At 37.0% G+C, this 23,826-nt stretch overlaps 2 protein-coding genes across 5 annotated transcripts; one reads left to right on the top strand and one right to left on the bottom strand.

The window, feature by feature from the left end:
* Positions 1 to 3,222: 3,222 nt before the first annotated feature.
* On the top strand, positions 3,223 to 14,479 carry LOC147486499 (guanylyl cyclase 1). Of its 4 annotated transcripts, XR_015201893.1 has the most exons (11): positions 3,255 to 3,572; positions 3,687 to 3,847; positions 3,938 to 4,062; positions 6,395 to 6,506; positions 8,996 to 9,070; positions 10,199 to 10,287; positions 10,528 to 10,589; positions 11,564 to 11,636; positions 12,879 to 12,954; positions 13,050 to 13,141; positions 14,051 to 14,479. XR_015201893.1 is itself a non-coding variant. In XM_086572329.1 (10 exons), exons 2-10 carry the CDS (start codon positions 3,800 to 3,802, stop codon positions 14,087 to 14,089), a joined length of 699 nt encoding a protein of 232 aa, XP_086428455.1. In that variant the 5' UTR covers positions 3,223 to 3,466; positions 3,687 to 3,799; the 3' UTR covers positions 14,090 to 14,479. The 4 variants fall into 4 exon arrangements, 3 of the variants coding, with proteins under 3 accessions (XP_086428455.1, XP_086428454.1, XP_086428456.1); XM_086572329.1 differs by lacking the exon at positions 13,050 to 13,141 and having other exon boundaries at positions 3,223 to 3,466; XM_086572328.1 differs by lacking the exon at positions 13,050 to 13,141 and having other exon boundaries at positions 3,261 to 3,572.
* Positions 14,480 to 21,707: 7,228 nt separating this feature from the next.
* Positions 21,708 to 22,265, bottom strand: LOC147486498 (uncharacterized). Its single transcript, XM_086573755.1, has one exon. It carries the CDS (start codon positions 22,263 to 22,265, stop codon positions 21,708 to 21,710), a length of 558 nt encoding a protein of 185 aa, XP_086429881.1.
* Between the last annotated feature and the right edge of the window lie 1,561 nt (positions 22,266 to 23,826).

Raw genomic sequence — 23,826 nt, 5'->3', positions numbered from 1 at the left:
ATTTAATCAAATTCTTGTATGTTTTGCTAAGTAATTTTCTTCTTTTATCACAGTGAAGCTGCGAATGGTTGCATTTGTTATTGTAAATTTGGGATAGAGTATTTGTGATATACTTTTTCTTCTTCTCAATTTGTGATATGGTTCAGAATTCAGATCCCATGAATTGCATTTGTGGCCACAATATACAACTTTGTACAAATATCATTACTGTAACTTTGTAAGCTTGAACGAAATTGTTATAATTTCTTTGCAATTTTTAATTATTGACAAATTTAATTGAAGATATGGAAGTAACTGTTTCAAAATATATTGAATTGATCTCAATCACAACTTTTAAAAATAAAAAATAAAAAATAGACAAAAATAAAAGGTTTTTTTTTTTTTTTTTTTTTGGCCATGAGGGGGGACCTCTGGGGAGCAAACCCAAGGCCGGACCGGCTATGGTGTGCCTCATGGTTGTTAGTATTCCAATTAATATTCCTAATAAATTGGATCTTCCAACATTTTATTTTGCTTTGCCTTTCCCTCGTTATTTCGTCGTCCAACTTATCGCGTATACATTACATCTTAGAGCATCTCTAGGTGGACGTATTCATGGTCGCATCATTCAAATTTGAAGGAATGCGTCGGAATTTCTCGAAATACCATCTCTAGGTGGTCACATTCGTGGTCGCATCACCTGTTTGTTCGCATTCTTGTTCGCAAATTTGACAATTTGGATGTGGATGCGGAGCGACATTGGTACTGTCGCGCGCCATTGCAAATGTCACCCCACATCTTTTTTGACTTTGACCAGCACCACTACACGCCAGTTGTACTGTCGCGCGCCACTCCTAATGTCGCGTGCTCCAATGGAAAAAAAAAATGGTCGGATTTCTACATCCTATATCTACACTCATCTCCTTCTTTATTTTACACACAATCAACTCAAACATTTGTAACAAACACATCAATCTTTAACAAACAACACACACATTGCGAAAAAATGGATAATGAAGTGTATGAGATTTTTCCCTTTCAATCTTTGTCTTCATCTTCATCGTCATCTTCTTCTTCATCTCCTCCAGCGGAAGACTCAATAGATAGTCTTGATGAAGAATTTGTTAACGCCATGCCCCTTATGAAGCACACTTTGGATGTACTTGCATAAGCACAAGTCCATGCTCCGAAGGCACCACATGGTGGTTCAAAGAAGGGTCGAAAAATTAAACATAGAAAATATGCTCTGACTTTGAAAATCTTGAAGAACAACTACTTCGTCAATCGTCCTGTCTTTCCGAAAGAGGATTTCAAACGGCGCTTTCGTATGAAAAAATCTTTATTTCTTCACGTCTTCAACGATATTCAGACTCATTTTAAGTTTTTTCAGCCTAAAGTTAACAATGCTGGTAAACCTGGTATAGATCCTCTAGTCAAGGTGGCTGCAGCTTTGCGTATTCTTGGTTATGGTACGGTGTATGATCAACTTGACGATCAATTATACATTTCCGAGCAAAGTGGAAACCAGGCGTTGAGGCATTTATGTGATGCAATTATCAAATTGTACGGTTCAGTCTACTTGCGAAGGTCAAATATTGCAAATATAGAACGCTTGCTTGCACATTTTGCCACACGTGGATGGCCGGGTATGTTAGGAAGCATTGATTGTATGCATTAGGAATGACATAATTGTCCAACTGGATGACAAGGTGCTTACAGTGGTCATTCTGGAAAACCATCTGTTATTCTCGAAGCTGTTGCAATCGAAGACCTGTGGATGTGACATTCTTTCTTTGGGATGCCAGGGTCACATAATGATATCAACGTGTTTGACAACTCGCCGATATTTGAGCACGTGATCAATAATACTTCTCCACCTGTTTATTTTGATGTAAATCAGCATAGCTATAATATGGGTTATTATTTAGCTGATGGTATCTATCCTGACTATGGGGCATTTATACAAACAATTTCAAACCCTAATGCTCTAAAGACGAAGTGGTTCGCAACGATGCAAGAAGCTGCAAGAAAAGATATTAAAAGAGCTTTTGGGGTTTTGCAAGCTAAATTTGGGATTTTGAAGAAAGCTTGCAAATTATGGCATGTGGAGACAATGGTTACTGTTATGAGAGCATGTATCATATTGCACAATATGGTAATCGGAGCTAAGAATAAAAATTATGAAATGAGGAGGTACATTCCTTATCCAGAAAGACAACCACAGATCCCACCTACTCGGGAACACTACATTGAGGGGACTCGACGAGTTCAATCAAAGACTATGTATGATAGACTTAAAAGCGACCTTGTCGAGCATCAATGGAGCATTAGGGGTGACCGACATTGATTGTTGTAATTTAATTTCGTATATGCATATTTATTTTTAATCATCAATAAACAATGTTAATCAATTTATATTTTATTTTAATTTAAACTAATATATATTTATATAAAATTAAAGTTTATTCATATTAAAAAAAAATTATTTTACCTAGTCATAGAAAATAAAATGATTAACATTAACCACTCATATTACAACACTCTAACCACTCTTAATCTTTTCCATTACAGTACATAACCACTCACATTTTCCACACACCAAACACTTCAATAGATCAAGACCTTTTCCTTCAAGGTTCGCAAACTTTTTCAGCTCTCTAACACCATCACAACCATTTGGGCATACTATCTGCGCATAGGGGCAATACCTATACCAATGATCATCCTCGCCACAACACGTGCATATCAACAAACTGTTTCCATATATATATTCCATACCAGGACATATACCATTTGGACATTTCAAAAATCTTACTTCTTCTCCATCTTCGTTACAACTTCTATGTATGAGCAAATAACCTTGACAATGTGGTGCTTCAGGACACCTTTTGTTCAGATACTTGCATGATAACGTAAGGTGTTTTCTTGAGGCGCAAATTTGGCACCTCTCTTGATCGAGTGTATCAAAATAACATGATTGTTGAGTTGATTCGGCAATGTCGGTGTGTTGGCTAGTTTTTTGCAATGATGAAAAAGAAGCCATAGTTGTGGAGATAGTTTTAGAGTGTTGGGTGAGAATGAAACAATTTCTTAAAATGTCGGAGTTTGTACTCGATAGCACGCGCCATTAGTACTGGCGCGCGTCAGTACTAATGACGCGGTTGGTGGCTCTTACGATCAAATTTGCAGGCGAAATTTGCGACCACCTAGAATTAGTCGAAATTTGCAACCAGTTTCTGTAGTCGCATTCTTCATTCAAATATGAAGAGTATGCTACCACCACCTAGAGATGCTCTTACACACGCTATTTCATCATCTCACATCTTACCTTATTACAAAATTCATAATACGACGGTCAACGGATTGCACTCCACTCCACGATACTTGGATGAGATTGGGAGTGAAGTGGATAGAAATTAGATGTGCCAAACTGCCAACCCGTTGACTAATACATTACCGTGAAGAAAACAATGGAGTAGAATGAGGAGTAAGTTGTTTGTTAAGCGACACATGTATATATAAATAATTGAGTGGAGAATAAGAAGAAGAAGAACACATGTCAATTTTGTTTGTTACAAAGTTTCAAATCGACGGCACGTCTTCTTCGTCTCTTTCTCTCTTCCTTTCTTTCTCATTCAATTCGTTTATATATATATATATATATATATATATGAAATGATATATATTGTTATCGATGTCTGCAACAGGTGTGAAGTATATTAATAATTAGAGTTCGTGAGTATCTGATAAATGTGACCGGTTTATGTGCTGTTCAATAAGTTTCTCAAAGAAGAAGTAGGGGAATACTGATTTTGTTAAAATGTACAAGAATCAGAATGCTGTTCTGCCCCGTTCGCACTTTGTGAAAGTGAGTTTAACACAATCGTTTTAAGCTTATTATCAATTATATCTGTATTCGTAATAGTAGTTTAAGTGAGGTTTTTAATGATGATCATAGGTACCACACATTGGCCAACTTCATTCATGGGATTGTGGTCTTGCATGTGTTTTGATGGTAATGAGAACTCTTGGTATATATGACTGTGACTTTCATGTCTTGGAGGAATTATGCAATACAACAAGGTAATTTGTTCTTTACTTATCAGTTTACTATCTGTTGTGATAATTTCTTTTAAAGATATACTTTGGATATGCCACGTCTCTTTTTTGTTTTTAATAAAAGTGAAAATCTTGCCCATTGAATAACTTACATTCCTTGTAAAACAAATTCTTGAACTGAGGATATATCCAACGTAGAAAGAAAAAGACACATTCTTGGGGTAGTAATGCTTATACATAAACTATTCATTGCCTAGGAGTTCTTGGAATAATTATGTAGTATAAACTATGCTTAGTAAAACAAACATATCCCTATATGTTAATATTTAGACATTTTATACTGGGGGAAAGCAATGGTGTCTAACCACATTAAGATATGCGGATAATAGATCACAGCAATCGTTTTCCGTGATCATGTTATGTGGACTGTGATAACAAGACCACCTTGTGTCTAAATTATGTCTCTCAGGCTGTGCTCATACAAATGAACTTTGGGAAAAGCTCAAGCTGTTAAAATTGTTGGTAACTTACAAAAAAGTAACGGAAAGGGTATTGAAAAATACCAAAAGATTCCTGAGATTATCCTCAATGGTGCTATTTCTTTAAACTTTTTGTTTTTGTTGGTTTCTTCATAAAAATGAACTTGAATGGTGCACTTTCCATCCTTTAGCTGCCTTTCTTCTTCTTTTTTTCACTTTCTATAGAAATGAAAACTTTACGGCACGATGTGCATTTTGAAAAACCACGCCCTACTTATATGAGCCTACCATTACCCCTTTTTGTACTTAAATTACGAGTGGATTTTATGTCCAAACTCCACTCCAACAACCCCGCCAATGCTTTTACTAAACGCGGTTCTCCTAGCTCCATTAGTGACAATTGCTGTCCAGTTAAATCATTGAAGTTGAGTTTTTGATAGCACACTAAACAGTTTCCTACCTTTTTTAAGTGGTAGGAAAGTGAAACCATTGCAAATGTTTTATTTATAAAGGCCGTTGGAATTCCTTGCATTCCGAAACTCGTCTCTGGCTGTATTGTACCTGTGAGTCCGTATGTATAAGACAATCAGTTTAGAAACAGATTGTCCTTGTTACATACATGGAATAAAGTGTTGGGAGTGGTATGGCTGTCCTTTAGATTTAAGAACATAACATGTTCTCTGACTACTATTTGGAAAGATATGGTTCATAGATAAACCAATGTCCATATTTGTGATTTTTATTAGTATACTGAGATGCAGTGTTTGTGAGCGAAGCAGATGAAATTACTGGATGGTGGAGGAGAAGGATAAGATGCAATAGGATACAGAAGAAGTAATCAATAGCGACGATTATGGAGGAGAATGAGAATAGTAGGAGCAGACTGTGAATGGAAAAATTTTAAGCAAGACAAAAAAAAAAACAATATGGAAATCAAGAATGACGATAGGAAAGGAAAAGGAATTTTGAAGGAGGTTCTGTAAATAAAGAGAAACAAAAGAGAAGAAGGGGTCAGAAGGGCGTTCAATATAACGCTTCCACGTGTCCATATTTTTTCCCCTCTATACCAAGAATTTGCTTCACTTACGAATTATTAGCGTGGTCATCCATATAAATTTTCAGATTATAATGACCTAGTTCTGTTATACATGGCGAAATTTATTACTACCCTAGAAGAAAATGTCTTTTAATATCAATGGGGTTGTTACACCTCAAAGTTTTTCTTGTTTTGTGTTACTGCTTTTGTCAATATCTTATGATTGTCGTACTGGTCATTTGTCAGCATAATGACTTATTATAAAGCATAACTAGTTATATGTTAGTAGTCTGTCTCTGATTTAGTTACCGCGCCATCAATCAGCTCTCTAGATGCACATCTTTATCTTAAGCACCAAGATTCTCATCATTCTTTTTCTCATGAAGGATAAGTGATCACAGTAAACCAATTGTCTCTTCTGGATATCTATTGGTCGTTCATTTGTTATAGGACTTCACATCTTAATATTTTCTTTATCAAACTTATACCCTTATATACTTTGTCCTGGTTCTACACTACTACTTGTCTAAATGCAGGTCCTACTTATAGACTTAGATATGCCTTTTCTTTGATTAGTTCCTGCAATTCTCACAGAATCTGCAATATCGCACTTAAAGACCTCCTTTTAACATTTGTCGAAATCATAAAGAGTCGGTTAGTGGGGTTGGTTATTTGTGTTAGTACAAGTACTTTCAGATGAAAGCATTGCTTTATAGCATAACCTGGAATTCCTTGGAATGGTTAATGTTGTTTTCAGTTTCAGAGCTCATATTTGTTACCTCGTCTACCTATAGATTGTTGACTGATATGAGCTATGTTTGTGGTCACTTCTGTTCTGCAGCATATGGACTGTTGATCTAGCTTATATACTGCAGAAGTTTTATACCAGTTTTGCTTTCTTCACTGTAACTTTAGGAGCAAATCCAGATTATTCTGTGGAGACGTTTTATAAGGTGATTTCACTATGAACAAAGAAGACAGTTTTATTCCTTCGGTGTTTCATGTTCAGATATTGCACTTATCAAGAGAAATATGTTTTCCTGCATATAATCTATACTTGCATATTGACAACACATAGTTGTGGCTACTATACAGTATATACAACATAGATCCTTATGATTTTTGGTTGGATTCTTATATGTCCTACACTTTGGGTAGGTCCTTCAGTTGCTCTAAAAATCAAGATTTTGATAATTCGTTCTGCGATTATTTTGGACAAGGGCTTAATCAGGTAGCATGATGAGCTTGAGGGTGAAGGTTTATCAAATGGCTGCGAGTGTCATATTCCTTTTTAGCAAAGCCGACACCCATACAATCCTTTTCTGTCAACTGGAAGACGAGAAGGTGCTAAACACCGAGTGATCTTGAGCTAGTAAAGAATTCTGATCATCAATATGGGTTGGCCTCTCCATGTTGTTAAAGGGGCGATGTTTACCCAGCATATCCACTTACGGAAATAGCTAAACCTGGGAAGCTGTCACATTAATGGATTGTCCTGAACGTCTCTTACATGTACTTCTAAATGAGTAACTGATATCCAAGTGCAACATCTTCTTTTCATTGGCTGGTCTTCAAATCTTTGTCTTCTGGAAAATAAATTTATTATCTATGAAGCACTGACACTCCTCTAGAGGCAGAGTATCGGTATCCAACACCGACACGCATCCGACATGTGATTGAGTGTCTGATTTAATAATTATTTTTTGGAATTTCCGACACGTGGGGGACACTTATTAAGGTTTTTTTTTGGGGAATAAATACTTTAAAAAGGAAGATGACCTAGTAGGGAGTTTACTTCACTCGCGTGATTAAGAGAAAGGAGGCATGACTGCCACCAATACCTCTCCTCGCTCTTCTCCTCCCTTCATCTAGTTCGTCTCCATCACCAGCACCTCTCCTAGCTTTTTGTCTGCATCAAGTTGGTCTTCATTCATCTATCTCCTTTCTCCTAGTCTTTCATTACTCTCTCCTCTTGAACTTCTCTTATATCTCTAAGCTCTAATTCCTTTTTCTTTTATTTCTTTTGAACTTCTTATGAATTTTCCATTGCTTATTCCATTTCAAGTTATTGTGTTCTTAACTTCTTAAAATTGTTAGACATGTAAGTTGCTTTGTTGTGTTAGAATTGGCCATGTTATGAACTAGAGTTGGCATTTTGATTTTAATTTGGTGGAGAATGCTCAAATTCAATTAATTAATATATATATCGGGCTCACTACGTTGACATACAAAATTGGCATACGCATTCCAAAAGCAGATTTGCATATTGAACTAAGGCTGATTTTTGGTAGAGATGACTTACCTACTATGGATAGTATCTCCACGAAAAATCACCTAAATCGGATATGTCTAGTTTTGTCAAAAGAGTATCAAAAGAGTGTTAAAATTCTGGACCGTCAGATAAATTTCTAATTTGAACTCAATTTTTTGTAGGGTTTGAAATGTTCTAAGGAGCTGATTTTTTGTGGAGATGATCTCCATGTTGTAGAGATCACATCCCCAGAAAATCAGTTTTTAGTTCATTATGTAGATATGTAGGATTGCGTATGCCAATTTAGTATGTCAATTTTGTATGTCGACGTAGCGAGCCCGTATATATATATATATATAGACACCGACACGCGACACAGACATGACATGACATGGACAAGCCGACGCGGCATTTCTAAAAAATGTAGGACACGGATATGTCGTGGACATGGTTTGTAGATATTAGTTGGATTGTCGTGGGCTCCAAAACTTTGTCATCATAACCTCCAAAGTTGATTAAAATGTTCCTACTTGTCTTGTCATGTAGCTAGGTTTAATGTACACATCCGTGTGGTCGAATATGTTGTACCTTGCATGAAAAATGATAGTAGGTGACACTGATGTAGTATTCGTATATTTGAAAAGATCTAAAAATGGTTTCTTTCCAGTATTTACCATATGGTTTATTGGTATGTGACCATGAACTGCTAAAGTATACCATGAATTTGAAGTTTGCGGCCCTGATGACTAAGTGGAGTTCCCCTATTCTGATGTTTGTCTTCTAAGATAGTTAGACTTGACCTATACACACACTTCTTTCTCTGTGAAGTAGTAACCTGAAGACTGAAGAACACTGGCAATCAGTTGCAAAAATATTTTTACAAAAGTTATCTTATTTAGTATAGGATATCTAGCGAACAGCAGAGTGGCATTAAATGGTCTTCTTTTAAGACTTGAAAAAGGACAGTCTCTGTCATTCATGAAGAACCTTGTTTTCCTTAGGTAACTTCTGTTTTTATTGTTTAATGGAATTGTCCTTCTTTTTACCCATTGCCAACAAAAAGAGAACCATCTTTTAGTACTTTTTATATACCGTTTATCAATTAATAAACTTGTTGTGCATGGCTTACTGAAGATCTTTTCTTCTCTGCTATGTTATAAGCACTTGTTAACAAATTTGGAAAATACGCAGGACCACTTACCACAGGACGTGGTTCGAGTTGATAGATTATTTCAGAAATCCCTAGACGCTGGAATCAACATTCAGGTATGTATGGCTCATTTACCCAACTATAGTCATATAATGCTTAGATTGTAGTTCTAATTAAATGATTTTTCCACGTTTTCTGTCTAAACTTAAACATTTTTACCAGTTCCATTTTGTCAAAGTCTCTTCATATACTATATGGAGGACGTACCGGTCTATTGCTGCTAGATATGTGTGTGTGCTGAGGTTAAATAACACTATAGTAATTACCCACAAGTCTTGTTGTCTTGCGGCATTGTTGAAAGTTTTTGTGGCTGTACGGAACATTGCTCTCTGATGAGCCTCTTGATCAATAATCTTTTAGTAAAAGCGACAACGTAAGAAAACTACGTGCCTATTATGTGACCTAATGTTATGTGAAATGTTACTTCCAGTAGGCATTGAAGTATGGGTGTATTTTATAAGCAAAAGACAAACTTATGTGTGGGTTTTCGTGTTATTTCCATTAGCAAAGGACAAAAAGTTTTACTAGCATCGTCAGCACGACCAACTGGAAACGTCAATTTCCTAATATTGTTTCTGAAGTGTTTCTTGTATGTTTTTCTGATCTTCTTTTTTATCATAAAATATCTCAAGATAAGTTGTTATGACAAAGGAATATTATGTGCAGTAGTGCATCTTTCTTAATATTGTCACAATCAACTATGTACATAAAAACAAATTTTGTACGTGAAGGATCCCTGTCTTGTTTGTTAATTTTTTTCCCCCACTTCCATTCTGTCCTGCTTCTTATGGTTGTGAGCATGGTTGTGACCTATCTTGCCTGCCTTGGTCACCCCTCTCGTTGTTCTCATTTGTCGAGACTGGGATGTCGGATCAACTCTGTCAGCATTAACCTTGTGTGTGTTTCATCTTTATTTATATCAGACTTGTCCATTCCCTTTTTCAGTTTTAGCACTAATTTGATGTTTATAATCTAGTAATGGGAACAGGCACTATTCTCATGATAAATGATATTAATATAGGAATTTGAACATCATAGTTTTGACTTGCTCAAGGATGAGTAGCAGTTTGTACTTTGTAGCGTTTATTTTATTTGTATTTGCACTGCATATTAGGGCCATCTCTTTATTTTCTGAAGATCTGTGATATTGACTGAGATTAGTTGTTGTATTTTTCTTATCACAGCGCAGATCGCTTAGTAGTGAAGAACTTTCTGTACTAATACTTTCAGGCAATTATATTGCAATCGCATTGGTTGACCAGTACAAGTTAAGGTATGATTCTGCCCTGTTCTAATTTTCTTTCAATTAATTTTACCCTCCATGGAATCCTTTCTATTTTTGTGACATTCAGTCAAGTCAAGTATCCCTGTGTTTTTTTCTTTCATGTGTTTATCACTTCAAATTTAATTTGGTATTCTTTCACCAAGTTTGAAGATTGTAGTGGCGTTACTGTTTTTTGTTTTTAATTACTTTCAAGAGTTCAGCGATTTTAGTCAGTATTTGTGTATGCAGTCGGTCTTGGCCGGGGGATGTCTGTGTCTCAGGCTTGTATGACGTAAATGCTGGTTATACTGGTAAGAAGTTGTGTTTTCTATACTAATTCTCTAATGAGTTATTGGTTTATACTTCTTTTGACATGTGTAAAGCAATTGAAACAGTTCATTCTTCTGGTAATATGACAACTAAAGATTTGATATTCTGTTCATGAAGAAATCAATTGCTCCTGCATTTGGTTTTTGTTCAAATGTTTGGAATCTTTATGCTATACTGATTTTTCTTTCCTAAATTTGAATTCTGGCAACCAATTGAAGAATGTTGAAAATCCGAAGTTTTATTTCTTGAAGCTAAGGATGGATAAGAAAATTTGATACAGAAACAAAATTTGTCCAGCTCTAAAAAGAATAAAGGTTTGAAGTTTCCTTCCTAGAAGTTTTAAGTAATCCTCCTAGATGTCCGTACTTTTAATTTTCAGAAGCTAGAACTTCGAACTATTTGTTCAAAATAAAATTCGAATTATTCGACTAAACTTAAGTTTTACGGTTCGAACTATTGATTTTCAGCAAAAAGTTCGAACTTCCTATTTTTGTTTGTTTTGATTTCCAAATAGTTTTAGGATTTTAGTGACTTCAACTCTAGTTTGATTAGTATCCTGGACATACAGAAAGATGTCTTCATTGTCGTAATAGATTATGTCTTGATTTATTAAGCTTTCCGAGTTTTCAATCACTTTGACTATTCTTCTTGTTCTTCTTTCTTGTTAAGGCTTAAACCTTTGACTGGGCTACTTTTTTCTTATTCTTATTTTGGGTTAATTCTCAGTGTTCATATCCAACTTTTCTGATTTCTCCTAATTCCTTGTTTGCTGAGAATTGACTTTTAGCTTCAACTGAGTACTCAGTACTGAGTACTGACGGAATCAAAAGTTCCCTTCCTTTCCCTTATCTATTCATAAAACTTTTATGCGGCGGGAAGTTTTTTTTCTTTCTGTAAAGAGAGAAGTTGACATGGCTTGTGCAAATTTGAAACATATGATGTTGGCTCTTTGCAGGTCATTTTGTTGTTGTTTGTGGCTATGATGCAGATAAAGGTGAATTTGAGATAAGAGATCCTGCCAGTACCAGGTATTCTATCTACAGATTCACATTTTGCATGTTTCAGTTCATATCCTTGTTCTGAAGCCATATTTCTTTTTGGTAATGGTCATCACCTAAGAGATCTTTTGATGAGACTGGCCTTTTCTTCATTGAAATGTGTTTTTGAGTTTATCGTCAGCAAATCCTGTAATATATAGTTCAACTTTCCATTGAGGTACCATGGGATGTTTTAGTTCTAGTTGTTTTTGATAGTTGGAACTGTATTCCCTAATCTTTTAAATTCCCTTTTCCCCATTGAAGGTGGGAATCGAACCCAAGACCATGTGCCCTACCCCACGTCTTGACCAGTGTTGAGCATTGTATCATTGTATGGGAGCTTTTACGTTCGCATACATTTTGTAGAATAACCAAAGTTTTTTTTTTTTTTCTCTGTAAAATTTCCTTATCATTAATAATTAATAATAATAAAAAAAAGGTCGAGAAGCCTACAATACAATAGAAAAGCATTACAACCAAACAGCTGAAGACCAATCACAACATATCCAAACCTAGCAATTGGTCCCATCTGACCAAAGTATTTGTCTGTGTATTGTGAAGAACAGTTGCATTTGGTCCATAAGACTGAATAAAAAAGGAATGAATTGGGTATCATTGTCTCTGCACTTGTTCGACTATTATGCTAGTGCCTACAATTGGTGGAAGGATCTGAGTGGGATCTCAGTAATATGCTACGGTTTTTTGTACTTGAGATAGAATTATGAGTTTAAGCATCTGGACCTTCAGCATGTATGTTGAGAACTTATAGATTCGGAGCGAAGGGTTAAATATTTATCTGTACACAAAAGAAAAAGGAACAGTTGGTGCTTCAGACTCTGTCAGGTTATATTTATGGACTGAAGATATAGTTGACAAGAACTGTCGTGGATCATTCTAATAAATATCAGATTATCAACTAGCTAGTTAGAGAATTTTGAGTGGGATATCTCATCCTTCAAAGTTGACTTGTGATTATATATATATACACACACATTACATTTTACTGATAAAAAAAAAAGTTAGAGAACTTTTGACCTATTAACAGATTTAAATTCTAAACAACAGAATCATGTATTCATGTCAATTACCCTGCTACTTTCCTAAATTTGCCGCACAGTCGCTAAGTGTATACGCAAAAACTATGTTACTTTTTATAAAATAACTATGTGAATCATCATTTGGAACGTATAATAGAATCTGTGACAAATGTACTGAATTGTCAAACTATTGTAGGGAATATGAGAGAGTCACGATGGATTGCCTAGAAGACTCCCGAAAATCTTATGGTACTGATGAGGATCTTCTCTTGGTAAGTCCATGGTTCTTTATAGAAGTACATATATAAGTATCTTTTGTTATTTTTTTCGTTGTTTATTTTAACTCTCAAAAGATTCTTTTTATCAGAAAACATGACTGGGCTTCTATATTGTAAAATGTTATAATTCCTGGCCAATCTGTATACTTGCACTTCATTGATCATCATAACATCGAATTAGGTAAGTTATGGACTTATGGTAGGTTAACATTATGTGTAATATTTCCTTTCATCTCCTCAATGTGCAACATTATGTTTCTCCCTGCATGAGACACCTTTTGACCATTGCTTTAGGATTGCTTACATTAGTGATGTTCATGTAGTCAAATAAAGAATGTTCATATGCCTTCAGAAAGAGTAGAGGAGAACATAATGATAAAAATGTATGCCATATACAGAGCTTGAAGTAGTCACTTAGAATTTCTTAGCAATTTTTAGGGCCAGTGATCTCTTTTGGGAATAGAGAAAAGGGTCCTGTTACTTACACTTGTATCTCGAATCTGGATGCATTTGCTTGTGATAATGACTCCAGTTATTCAGATGGCAATATTTCAAAGGATCACTTGGAGGGGATAGAAAGTCACAAGTGGTAGAAAAACATGCTAATTGCTTTTGATAAAAAGAAAATAATTTAATATGAAATGTATTTCAAAGCTTTCTTCTATTTTGAACCCATTGGCAGGAATAGGGATTATTTCAAGGTTTTCTCCTGCTTTAAAGACACAAGTTATAACCCTAATGAATAGAATATAGTTAAAGATTGTTTTTCCAAAGCCCTACAATTGATTCATATACCTCTTTAAAATTAGAGAGGGCTGTGAGAACTTTTTGATATTAAAAAAGGTCAGGCAGTATGGATGTGTTATATACCTTTTTGTTATGTGAGTATCCGGTAGGAATATTTTATGGCAATTTGAATCTATTTTTAGCTGAGAATTTTACTACTCTGTGGAATAGTGCTCCTCTTTCATAATCTGATACAGCATGGTCCACATTTTTGTTACCATTTTTATTTGTTCTCTATCAGATTGTTTGTAGGGGAAAAAAGGTTAACCATCTAGGTCTTTCTTAATTCCTTTTATTAATGCAGATCTCTTTGAAGAAGAGAGATGGTGAAACAGAACTCTAGTGCAACTTGATCTCAGGCATTTTTTATCTGGGAGCAACTTGATGTATCATATTTCTCAGCTTGTAATGTATCATTTTTATCAATAATACAAATGATTGCCTGGACTTTGTTCAAGGGAATGGGGGACTGGGGGATTTTATATTATTCTTTATTCTTCGGGGGAGGGAGGGGGTGGGTTTTGTACATGGCTTATCTGTAGTTTAGTAAGTGTGTGAATTAGCGTCGGCAGGACCAATACGGCAATACCTTGTACTGTTGTCATTTGTCAAATGTTATTCCCTAAAACTTTACATTGACTAGTTCATCCGCCTGTCCTGGAAAATGTTACTATGGTCTTTGACCGAATTGATTAAGAGGACCATCGCTATTATATGCTTTGTTTTATCTTGATTTTGCTAGCATTTTGTCTCCTTCTCCTTCTGTCTTTTGCCTAAGTTTCTTTTCCAGTTCTTACATACATATAGAATGGAGAGTTCAGATATCAGATTCAGATCCAAGGAATCTTCAATGAACTTGGATGGGTAGAGGCAGCTTATAATATCTGTCAGTTTATCAATTTTCAATAGAGAAGATGATGCGCTTGAATGAACGCTACTATGCTTGAATAGCAATATCGACGAGTTCTTTTCTGCTGTTGAAAGGTTAATCAAAAGGCATTGATTCAGAAGTTAAACCTATCATACAATATTTTGTTCGAATTGTTGTACAGGCTGCCACCATTGCCTATATGATCAAGTTTCGAGAGAACATAGAACTAACCAATATCAATATCTTTTACATTAAAATGCATCAAACATGCAAACCAAAGATATAGATAGCAAATGCACAAGTTGGGGAAGTGAGATGGACATGGCAAGCTCATTGAATGTTTATGGCATGCTGTTTTTATATTGAGGTTTACGAGAGACATGGAAGATTGGGTTGGGTCAAAGAGGGAGTGGGAGTGGGAGTGGAAGCCGAAATGGTCAAAGAAATATATAAGCCCAAAAGCATCCCTTAAAAAACAAACAGCTCTCCCATGTTTGTTCACCTTTAAAAAACGAGACAACCTCCGACACCTGTCTTTCCCGGAAATCAATGCGACAGGTCTGCTTGTACAGTTGTACTTCGATTTACTTCTTTTTTTTTTTTTCTTTTAATTATAAGATATATAATTATAACGTCAATTTCAACTAAAAACACAGGGGTAAAATAGTCAAAACAAAACCAAGAAATTTAGAGATGCATAAAAATAATAATAATTTATCACTGTTTAGGAAGACTGTAGATGAGATTTTGTTTTCTCTAGCTCTCTCCCAGTCGCTCCTCCTTCCATAATTCCATTACAATTATTTTACACCTAACATTTCATTAAAAGAGTGGCACAGGTTCATACATGGGGCGGATCTAGAGGTTCGTTGAAAAAAAAAAAAAAAAAAAAATACTAGTTATAATAGTATATAATTCACTCCAAAAAAATTATTTGTAGTATATATTAGTAGTAGTAGTCTCACTTGAGTGGCAATCCTAGATCCGCCCTTGCATGCATCACGCACAAATCCAAAACCACTTGATCAATATCATATGATTAAGGAATACAATTAGAAAATCTAAATATATATTACCATTGCATTGTCTCACTTTTGTAGCAGTACTATACGCATTGTTATGAACACAAGCTGAAATGGAGCTAGCTAAGGGGCGAAGGGTTCGAATGTGTTGCATACTTGCACTTACTCTCGCCCTAAAATTAATGGTTTCGTGTTTATATTAGCATTCCCCGGTTTACTTAAGCATATATTAGAATGATCCACGACAAAAGTAGTATCACACGAAACATGACCAAGTACAGACTTACAGCTGTAAAGCCCCGGCCCGCTAGATCACTCAAGCTTTCTCTTGATCAATGAGGGTGTAGTCGTGTAGATTTGTTGGGGGGTGGGGGATAAGCGAAATGCCACAGAACTTGTTATGAGAGGTGGAGACATTGTTGTATGGGATCAGAATCGCTCCAAAAAAAAAATGGTTTATTTCGTGTTATACATTGCACACACCTTACTAAATTGTAAACTTCAAGAATAATATAAAGGTGCCCAACTGCGCCCATACAACAATATCCAAATCATTCCAGCCCACTAATGATGCATATTCTGAGTGAAGCTGGATGCGTGGCCCAACAAATAATAGTAGATTTGGATCTGAGATTGGAAGATTCAATCTTCAAGTTGAAGATATTTGGACATGAAATATTACGCATATAAAATAATATGGGATTTCAAATTTTCAAGCCTCTTCAGCCCTGCTACACAAGAGGGCCAGTGCAAGGTGTAAAAATGTTCACTTCTTTAATATTTCTACTCGGAGACAGTAATACAGGGTTTTACGTTGGAAGGCCTTGATGCTATTAATAGTAGGGTGAGACTTGAGAGCCCACTATTTATTAATTTATTTTTATTTTGAGTAAAAGGGAGTTCGCTCCTACTAAAATAAAAGAGTCGACTCCATAATATTACAAGATTACAGACTTGATGACAACTTAACTAAGACCGTGCTGAACTAGGGTAAAAAGAAAAGTATGGAGGGGCATGTCAACTTCTAAAAGCTAAACTACGAGTGACAAAGTTTAGAGTCCTATTAATATAGTAATGTCCACTAGGGAATTCTTAAATGGTTTAAAGCTTGTGTGTATATATATGGTCAATCTGAATCGCGATTCAAATAAACGAGTAGTTAGAACTCCATTTTTGGTCACTTATTCTATTTTTCATCTTTGCTTGAGGACAAGAAAAATCTTTGTTTAAGGGTGGTTTGATAAGAGCCCAAACCAGAAGTTTTAACCCCAGAATAGATCATACTTTTAGACCCGATTATGTGAGTAATAATCAAGAGTTAACACCGATTACGTGTTTTATACATTTCGGGTTTCAAAGTCCATGATGTGCGCAAATGTGCCACTTTAGCGAGATAAAGGAGCAAAGGTCGGTTACTAAGGAGTTCCGTGATTAAAGGCCAAGATTCAAGAAGACAAAGCCTTTCTAAAGCCCGTCCAAAGTGAAAAGTCGACGCGCGTAAAAAAAGACACAAGTCGTGAGAACTTCCGAAGGCCGTATCTTTGGACTCGGACCTCAGAATGGGGCCTACCTTATGTCAAAACGACCAGCTCGGAAAGAGTTTTCCAATGGTCTAAGCCTTGATCCAATCAGAGGAGCAGAAGTGGACGAAAAGTCTGTTGAAGCCAACTGCAGCTGAAGAAGCCTTTTTGGACTGAAAGAATTGGATTTTGGGCCTGATTCTCTGGCCCGAAACATGGATCCAAGCCCATGCACGATTTTTGGATCTGAACATATAAAAACCAAAGCTTAGCTCTTTGTTAATGGTAGCTAGTTAGACCTAAAAATATATATAATTCTAGATCTAGTTTTCAGTAAATTAATTAAGTTTAAGTTCATTTTCAATTCTTGTTTTAGATTAAGTCTTTGAATCATTGTTCTTGATTGATTAGATAAATAAAATAGTTATTTTTGTTAATTTCAATTTTTGTTATGTCAATTTATAGATCTAGTTTTAATTCTTGTTGATTATCATTTCGTAGTTTAAGTAGATTGAAGTATTGTTAGTTAAATTAGTTAAGTTAGAATTTTAATATGATGTGTAGTTATAATTCAATGGGAAATGATGGGTTGAAGACACAAGGTTAAAACCTCCATTAGAGGGGTTGATGAAGCTTTGATGAAAACTTAGTGGTATAGTGTATAAAAAGCAAAACCAGTAGAATCTATTCCACTCTAGAAGGTCGTCGATTAATTCGCCATGAGAATGGGTGGACGACCTCACATGCTAGTTAGTATTTGGTAGAAATGCCATGAACACTAGGGATTAGAACTCGAATTTCTTGCCGTAAGAACGTAAGAATCAAGATACAAGAATCTATGCTAGGTTATTAAGTTGGATTCGAGGTGGATTCAATTCCCCTCTAATCCTTTATCTAGATTAAAAAACAATCATATTTCCATAGCATTCGTAGTTTAAATTCAACATAATCAATTTCATATTGTATCGTAGTATAACCCCCTTCGTAAAGCTCTCATTAGACTTAAGACCGACTAATTAGATTAGAAAACATTCCATGCTAGAGAACTAGGAGTGGAACGAATTTGTTACTCCACTCTATTTCGATAGAATTGAGAGTAGAAACTTTGATAAAATATAGACACGTTTTAGTTTTAGTTTACTTACGTTTTGAGTTCATCGTTCATTTCGTAGGTAAACTATTCATTTTAACTTTTATCAATGGGACAACAACAAAATCAATTGGTAGATGCTCTCTTCCGGTGACATTAATGAACAAGGAAGTTACAATTGATTTTCTTCTCATGGATTGTAACTCTTCCTACAATGTCATTCTGGGAAGAGATTGGATCCACTCAATGGGAGCTGTCGTTTCTACTTTCCATCAGGCTATCAAGTTCTGGTGTGATGGTATGGTATGCAAAGTTTGAAGTGATCAGATAGCAGCTTTGAAGTGCCATGAGTGCATATCGAGATTATAAAGATTCGGAAGTCAATGGCAACACCATCCTAAATGTCGATGGGGTAAAATAGCAATTACAGAATTCCATTGGCCGGGTAAACGCTATGGAGCAGCGTTTAGGTGGCCCCCCGACCATCGATAGGCTCCTCGAAGTACAGATCGGCAACAAGGAAGAAGAAACCACTTTTATTTCTATGAAAATTTCCAAGAAGGAACAGGATGAACTCATTGAGCTTTTGAAGAAAAATTGCACAGTATTTGCGTGGACGGTCGAACAAATGCCTGGGATTGATCCTTCACTTGCATGTCACAGGCTGGATATCGACAAAACACAAAAGCCGGTCGTCGGAAGCCTCGCCGAATGGCTCCGATCGAAAAGCTCAAAGTGAAAGAAGAGATCGACAAACTTCTAAGTGTTAATTTTATTAGGCCTGTACTATATCCGAAATGGATATCCAATGTAGTAGCAGTCCCTAAGAAAAATGGGAAACTTAGAATCTGTGTTGGTTTTACTGATATCAATAAAAAATGTCCTGTTCACCCGTATCCCTTGCCTCGTATTTCTAAAATGGTTGATGCCACTTCAGGGTTTAAATGAATTTCTTTTATGGATGCCTCAATGGGATTTTATCAAATTGCCTTAGCTAAAGATGAACAAGAACTTACAACTTTCATAACATACCAAGGCTTATTTTGCTATAAGGTAATGCCTTTCGGTCTAAAAAATGCACCGGCAACATATTAGAAATTCATAAATACATCATTTTCAGACTTCTTAGGCAAGTTTATGGAAGCTTATATTGACGATATGGTCATCAAGTCGCATGAAGAGTCTTCTCACCTTCATCACTTGCAAAAATTCTTTGATCGGCTTATGCATATTCGAATGCGTCTAAATCCAACAAAATGCGCATTTGGGTTAGCATCGGGTAAATTTCTTGGATATCTTATGACCAAACGAGGCATTGAAGCTAATCCTGATCAAATCTGTGCAATTACCAAAATGCCCTCACCAAAAACAAAGAAGCAGATCCAGCAACTTACGGGTAGGATAGCAGCTTTGGGTAGATTTATCTCAAAATATTCAGATCGGCTCCACCCCTTTTTTCAAGCCATTAAGGGATCCCCACAATGGACAGATGAGTGTGACGTATCTTTTCAGAAAATGAAAGAATACCTATTACAGCCGCCAATTCTTGCTAGTCCGACCACCGGACAAACAATTGGCATTTATTTGGCAGCATCAGAAATAGCTGTGAGTGCCGTCTTATTCATTGATGATGAAAATGAACAACCAATTTTCTTCATAAGTAAAACCCTTACAGCTCCAGAAGCAAGGTATTCACAGATTGAGAAAATAGCTCTCTCACTTGTCCATAGTGCACGAAGATTGAAGCCTTATTTCCAAGGGCGTATCATCAATGTCTACACTGAATACCCCTTGAGAAAAGTTCTTCAAAATGCTGATTCGAGCAGATTAGCAGAATGGGAAACATATTTGAGTGCCTACGAGATTATCTACAAAGCCCGATCATCTGAGAAAGGCCACGTAATAGCATCACTTATGGCCGATTTTCCTGTCGATGACATACCGACCATGGAAGAGCAGTTTGAGGAACCTCCTCCTAATCTACAACAAGGATCAGCTGATCCATCCACAAGTGCTGACCCTTCTTTATGGATTCTACACACGGACGGTTCCAAGAACAAATCAGGTTCAGGTCTTGGTTGTGTTTTGATCCGACCTGATGGCGAGAAAATTGAAAAATCTGTTCGCCTCGGATTTTACGCATCAAACAATGAAGCTGAATATGAAGCGGTTCTTTATGCAATGCGAACAACGCTTGACCTGGGGGCGACAAAGATCGAGTTATTCACTGACTCAAAGCTTATTGCGAATCAATTTGGCAGATCATTTGTTGCTCGAAATGATAGGATGGCTACATATGTCCGAAAAATGCATGAGCTATCAATTCATTTCAAATCAATTGCAGTTCACCAACACTCTCGCAATGATAATCGTCACGCCGATGCCTTAGCCTATCTCTCTGCCGCAGTTGATGTTAATAATGAAAGAAAAATCTATATTGATTTCCAACCTTTTCCAAGTATAACTGTTATAGAATAAAATGTTCAAAACTTATATATTGCTCATCTATGCTATTTCCAAACGACATCTCGGCATTTCGAATTCGAGCAAGTAAATGCCGTAACAACAAGGAAAAGAAAGAGAGAAGAGCTAGCTTAATCGGCCAGCATAAGTTCAGAATCTCACTCAGAGGAAGCAACTCAAGAAGATTTAGCCGACCATCAAGATTTGGCCGATCATCATTTTGAGAGTGATTCTCCACTCACACAGGATGCCGACCAAAGCAATGTTGATATGGAAGATGAGTCCCATGAAGCAGATAATTCTCCAGAAGTACCACATTTGGATCTCCAGTCTATCGACGGTGATTCTTCACCAGATGATTGGAGACCTACTTAGTTAGAATTTCTGCAATATGGAACTCTACCTGAGGATTCCTCACTTTCCTACAAAATTAAGAGAGATGCCTGAAAATTTGTCATAATTCCAAATTCTAAAGGCAAGCTCCTACTTTATAAGAAAGCAAACAACTTCAGTCCTCTTCCCAGATGTCTTTCCAAAGATCAAGGTCATCTAGTTCTCGAAGAAATACACTCCGGACTTTGTGGAAACCATTCTGGGGGACGTAGTCTTGCACATAAAGCCATGACTCAAGGATACTGGTGGCCTAGCATGCAAAGACACTCAGCGGAATTTGCCCAGAAATGCATACCATGTCAAAAACATGCAAATATGGGCAAACTCCCAGCAACGGAACTCCACCCAATTCTAAGCCCCTAGCCTTTTGCGAAATGGGGCTTGGATATTGTGGGACCCCTACCAAAGGCTCCTAGAAGTGTATGATTTTTATTGGTTGCGACTGATTATTTCACTAAATGGGTAGAAGCTCAACCGCTTGTCAACATCTCAGCAACAGTTTTTTTTTTTTTGCACACAAGTAAGGATATTTTATTGATATAATAAATTAGTTACAGGAGATAAAGGTCTTAAAACTTAGGGAGCTACATGATCATAGCTAATTAAAACCGGTAGTAGGTTCTATGAGGATCTTCCAAGCATCTGATGTAGTCTGGCTTGGTGCAGCTCCAACAGTATGTGCCTCTTTGCATTGATGAGCCCTTCTTTGATGCCGCGTCAGCTCCAAAGTTAGCTTCACGATAAATATGAGAGAGTTTCCAAGAATCCATCTTCTGAGTTGCTCGTAGCCATCTTGCCTTAACAGCCCACGGAATGTTCCCCTTGCTAAATGCTATGATGGCAGGTTGTGAATCTGCTTCAATCCATAGACTTCTCCAACCTTTTGCTACTGCTGACTCCACCGCCATAACAATAGCTTCACATTCAGCATTGAAACTGGTGGTAACTCCTAGCCCAGAAACCATGACCCCCAGAACTTGACCATGGTGATCGCGAAATATAATCCCCATTTCTGGATTTCCCTGGATGAGCCATCGATATTGGCTTTGATCATGTTCGGTTGGGGAGCTTCCAGCAGACTTCTTTTGGGCAGCGTGGTGGCTTAGAGATGCCTCTGATATGAAGAGAGTGAAGAACTTCCAACTCTTCCGGCTGACCATTACGATGTGCCCGGAGCAACCAACCCCGCAGCTTGAATTCCTTTGGTCACTTCATACTTGATGAGAATAATATTTATCTTTTTCTCATCAAATGGGATCTTGATTCCTAGTTTTCCAAATCAAATTGCCATTAGGTGCGCAGCGCCTACATTCCATAGTTCTTTTCTGATTGGACTAAGAAGCTTTGTGGCCGATATCACTTCCTGCAAGTTCAATGAGATCCTTCCCTTGAAGACATCCGCGAGCCAGCCCCATAATTCCTTTACTGCCTCACATTCCCAGAGTAAGTGGTTAACACATTCTTCCTCTTTTTGACAAAGCCGACATCGAGAAGCCATGGGAATTCCCTTCTTCTTGACCTTGTCATCAGTGGGCACTGCCTTTTGTATGAGTTTCCATACAATCCCTGCTGTTCTTGGGTGAAGAGTTTTGTTCCAGACCCATTTGTTCCAATGTACCTTTTGTTCTTTTTTTCTAATAGCATCAAAAGCCTCCTTCACTGAGAACTTCCCATCCTTTGCTGGTTTCCAAATCCTGATATCGGTTGCTTCGCCAGTTGGAGGTTGGATTGTATTTAGATCTATTCCCACTTTTCCAAAAACTTGGTGCACTTTCGATGCCGAATGTTCCAATCGGTTTGATTATGATGTCGACAGCGCCTTGAAGTTTCTCCGGTTGGCGCCTTTGTACTCACATGCGCTATTGCAACTCCTGCCCAATTATCTTGCCAAAGTCTGATGTCCTTACCTTGACCCACCTCCCAACCCATGTGAGGCGACATCTCTTTTAGAGCCCATTGAATGCCTGGCCATACTGATGACTTTTTGAGGTATGTAAGCCATTGTCCTGATAACATAGAGAATTTTGCCTTCATAAAGTTACTCCATTCAGAATTTCCAGTGAGGAAGCTCCAAGTGAGCTTCATGAGGAGGGCTAGATTAAGCTCTCTGAACTTTCGAAGCCCGAGGCCTCCTTCCTCATATGGCTTACAGACCTTCTCCCATTTGAGTGTGATGCCTTTCCTTACTGTAGGATCCCCTGACCAGATAAAATTTCTGATAGCTGCCTCACAGTCTTTGATACATTTAGATGGCCACCTGTACACTGACATGTTATACACCGGAAGGCTGTTAAGAATAGATTGAGCAATGACTACCCGACCTTGGAAAGATAACAGTCTTCCAGCCCATCCACTAGCCCTTTTCCGCACTTTGTCGACCATGCTCTGAATTTTTTCCCTTGTGACTCTGCCTTGGAATATGGGAGCACCAGTGTACTTTTCCTCTCGAAGGTCACCTTCTCTAAACTCAAAGAGATTGGAGACTCTTTCTTTCTTTGCATCATTCATAGCCCCTAGAAACAGTTTACTCTTAGCAGGGTTGAAATACTGGCCTGCTGATTTTTCATAGGAGTTGAAAACTTGCTTGAGCAACTTGAGACCTCGAATTTCTCCATTTGCAAAAACAAAGACATCATCAGCAAATAAGATGTGGGTGGGGCTAGGACATTTTCCTGCTGCCGTCATGTGTTTGACCTTGCCTTAGAGGAATAACCCGTTTAT

This window comes from Coptis chinensis, chromosome 7 (genome assembly GCF_015680905.1).
Source record: "Coptis chinensis isolate HL-2020 chromosome 7, ASM1568090v1, whole genome shotgun sequence".
NCBI classification, from domain to species: domain Eukaryota; kingdom Viridiplantae; phylum Streptophyta; class Magnoliopsida; order Ranunculales; family Ranunculaceae; genus Coptis; species Coptis chinensis.
Note: the sequence above shows the minus strand (reverse complement) of the source record. Positions and strands in the feature narration are given on the sequence as shown.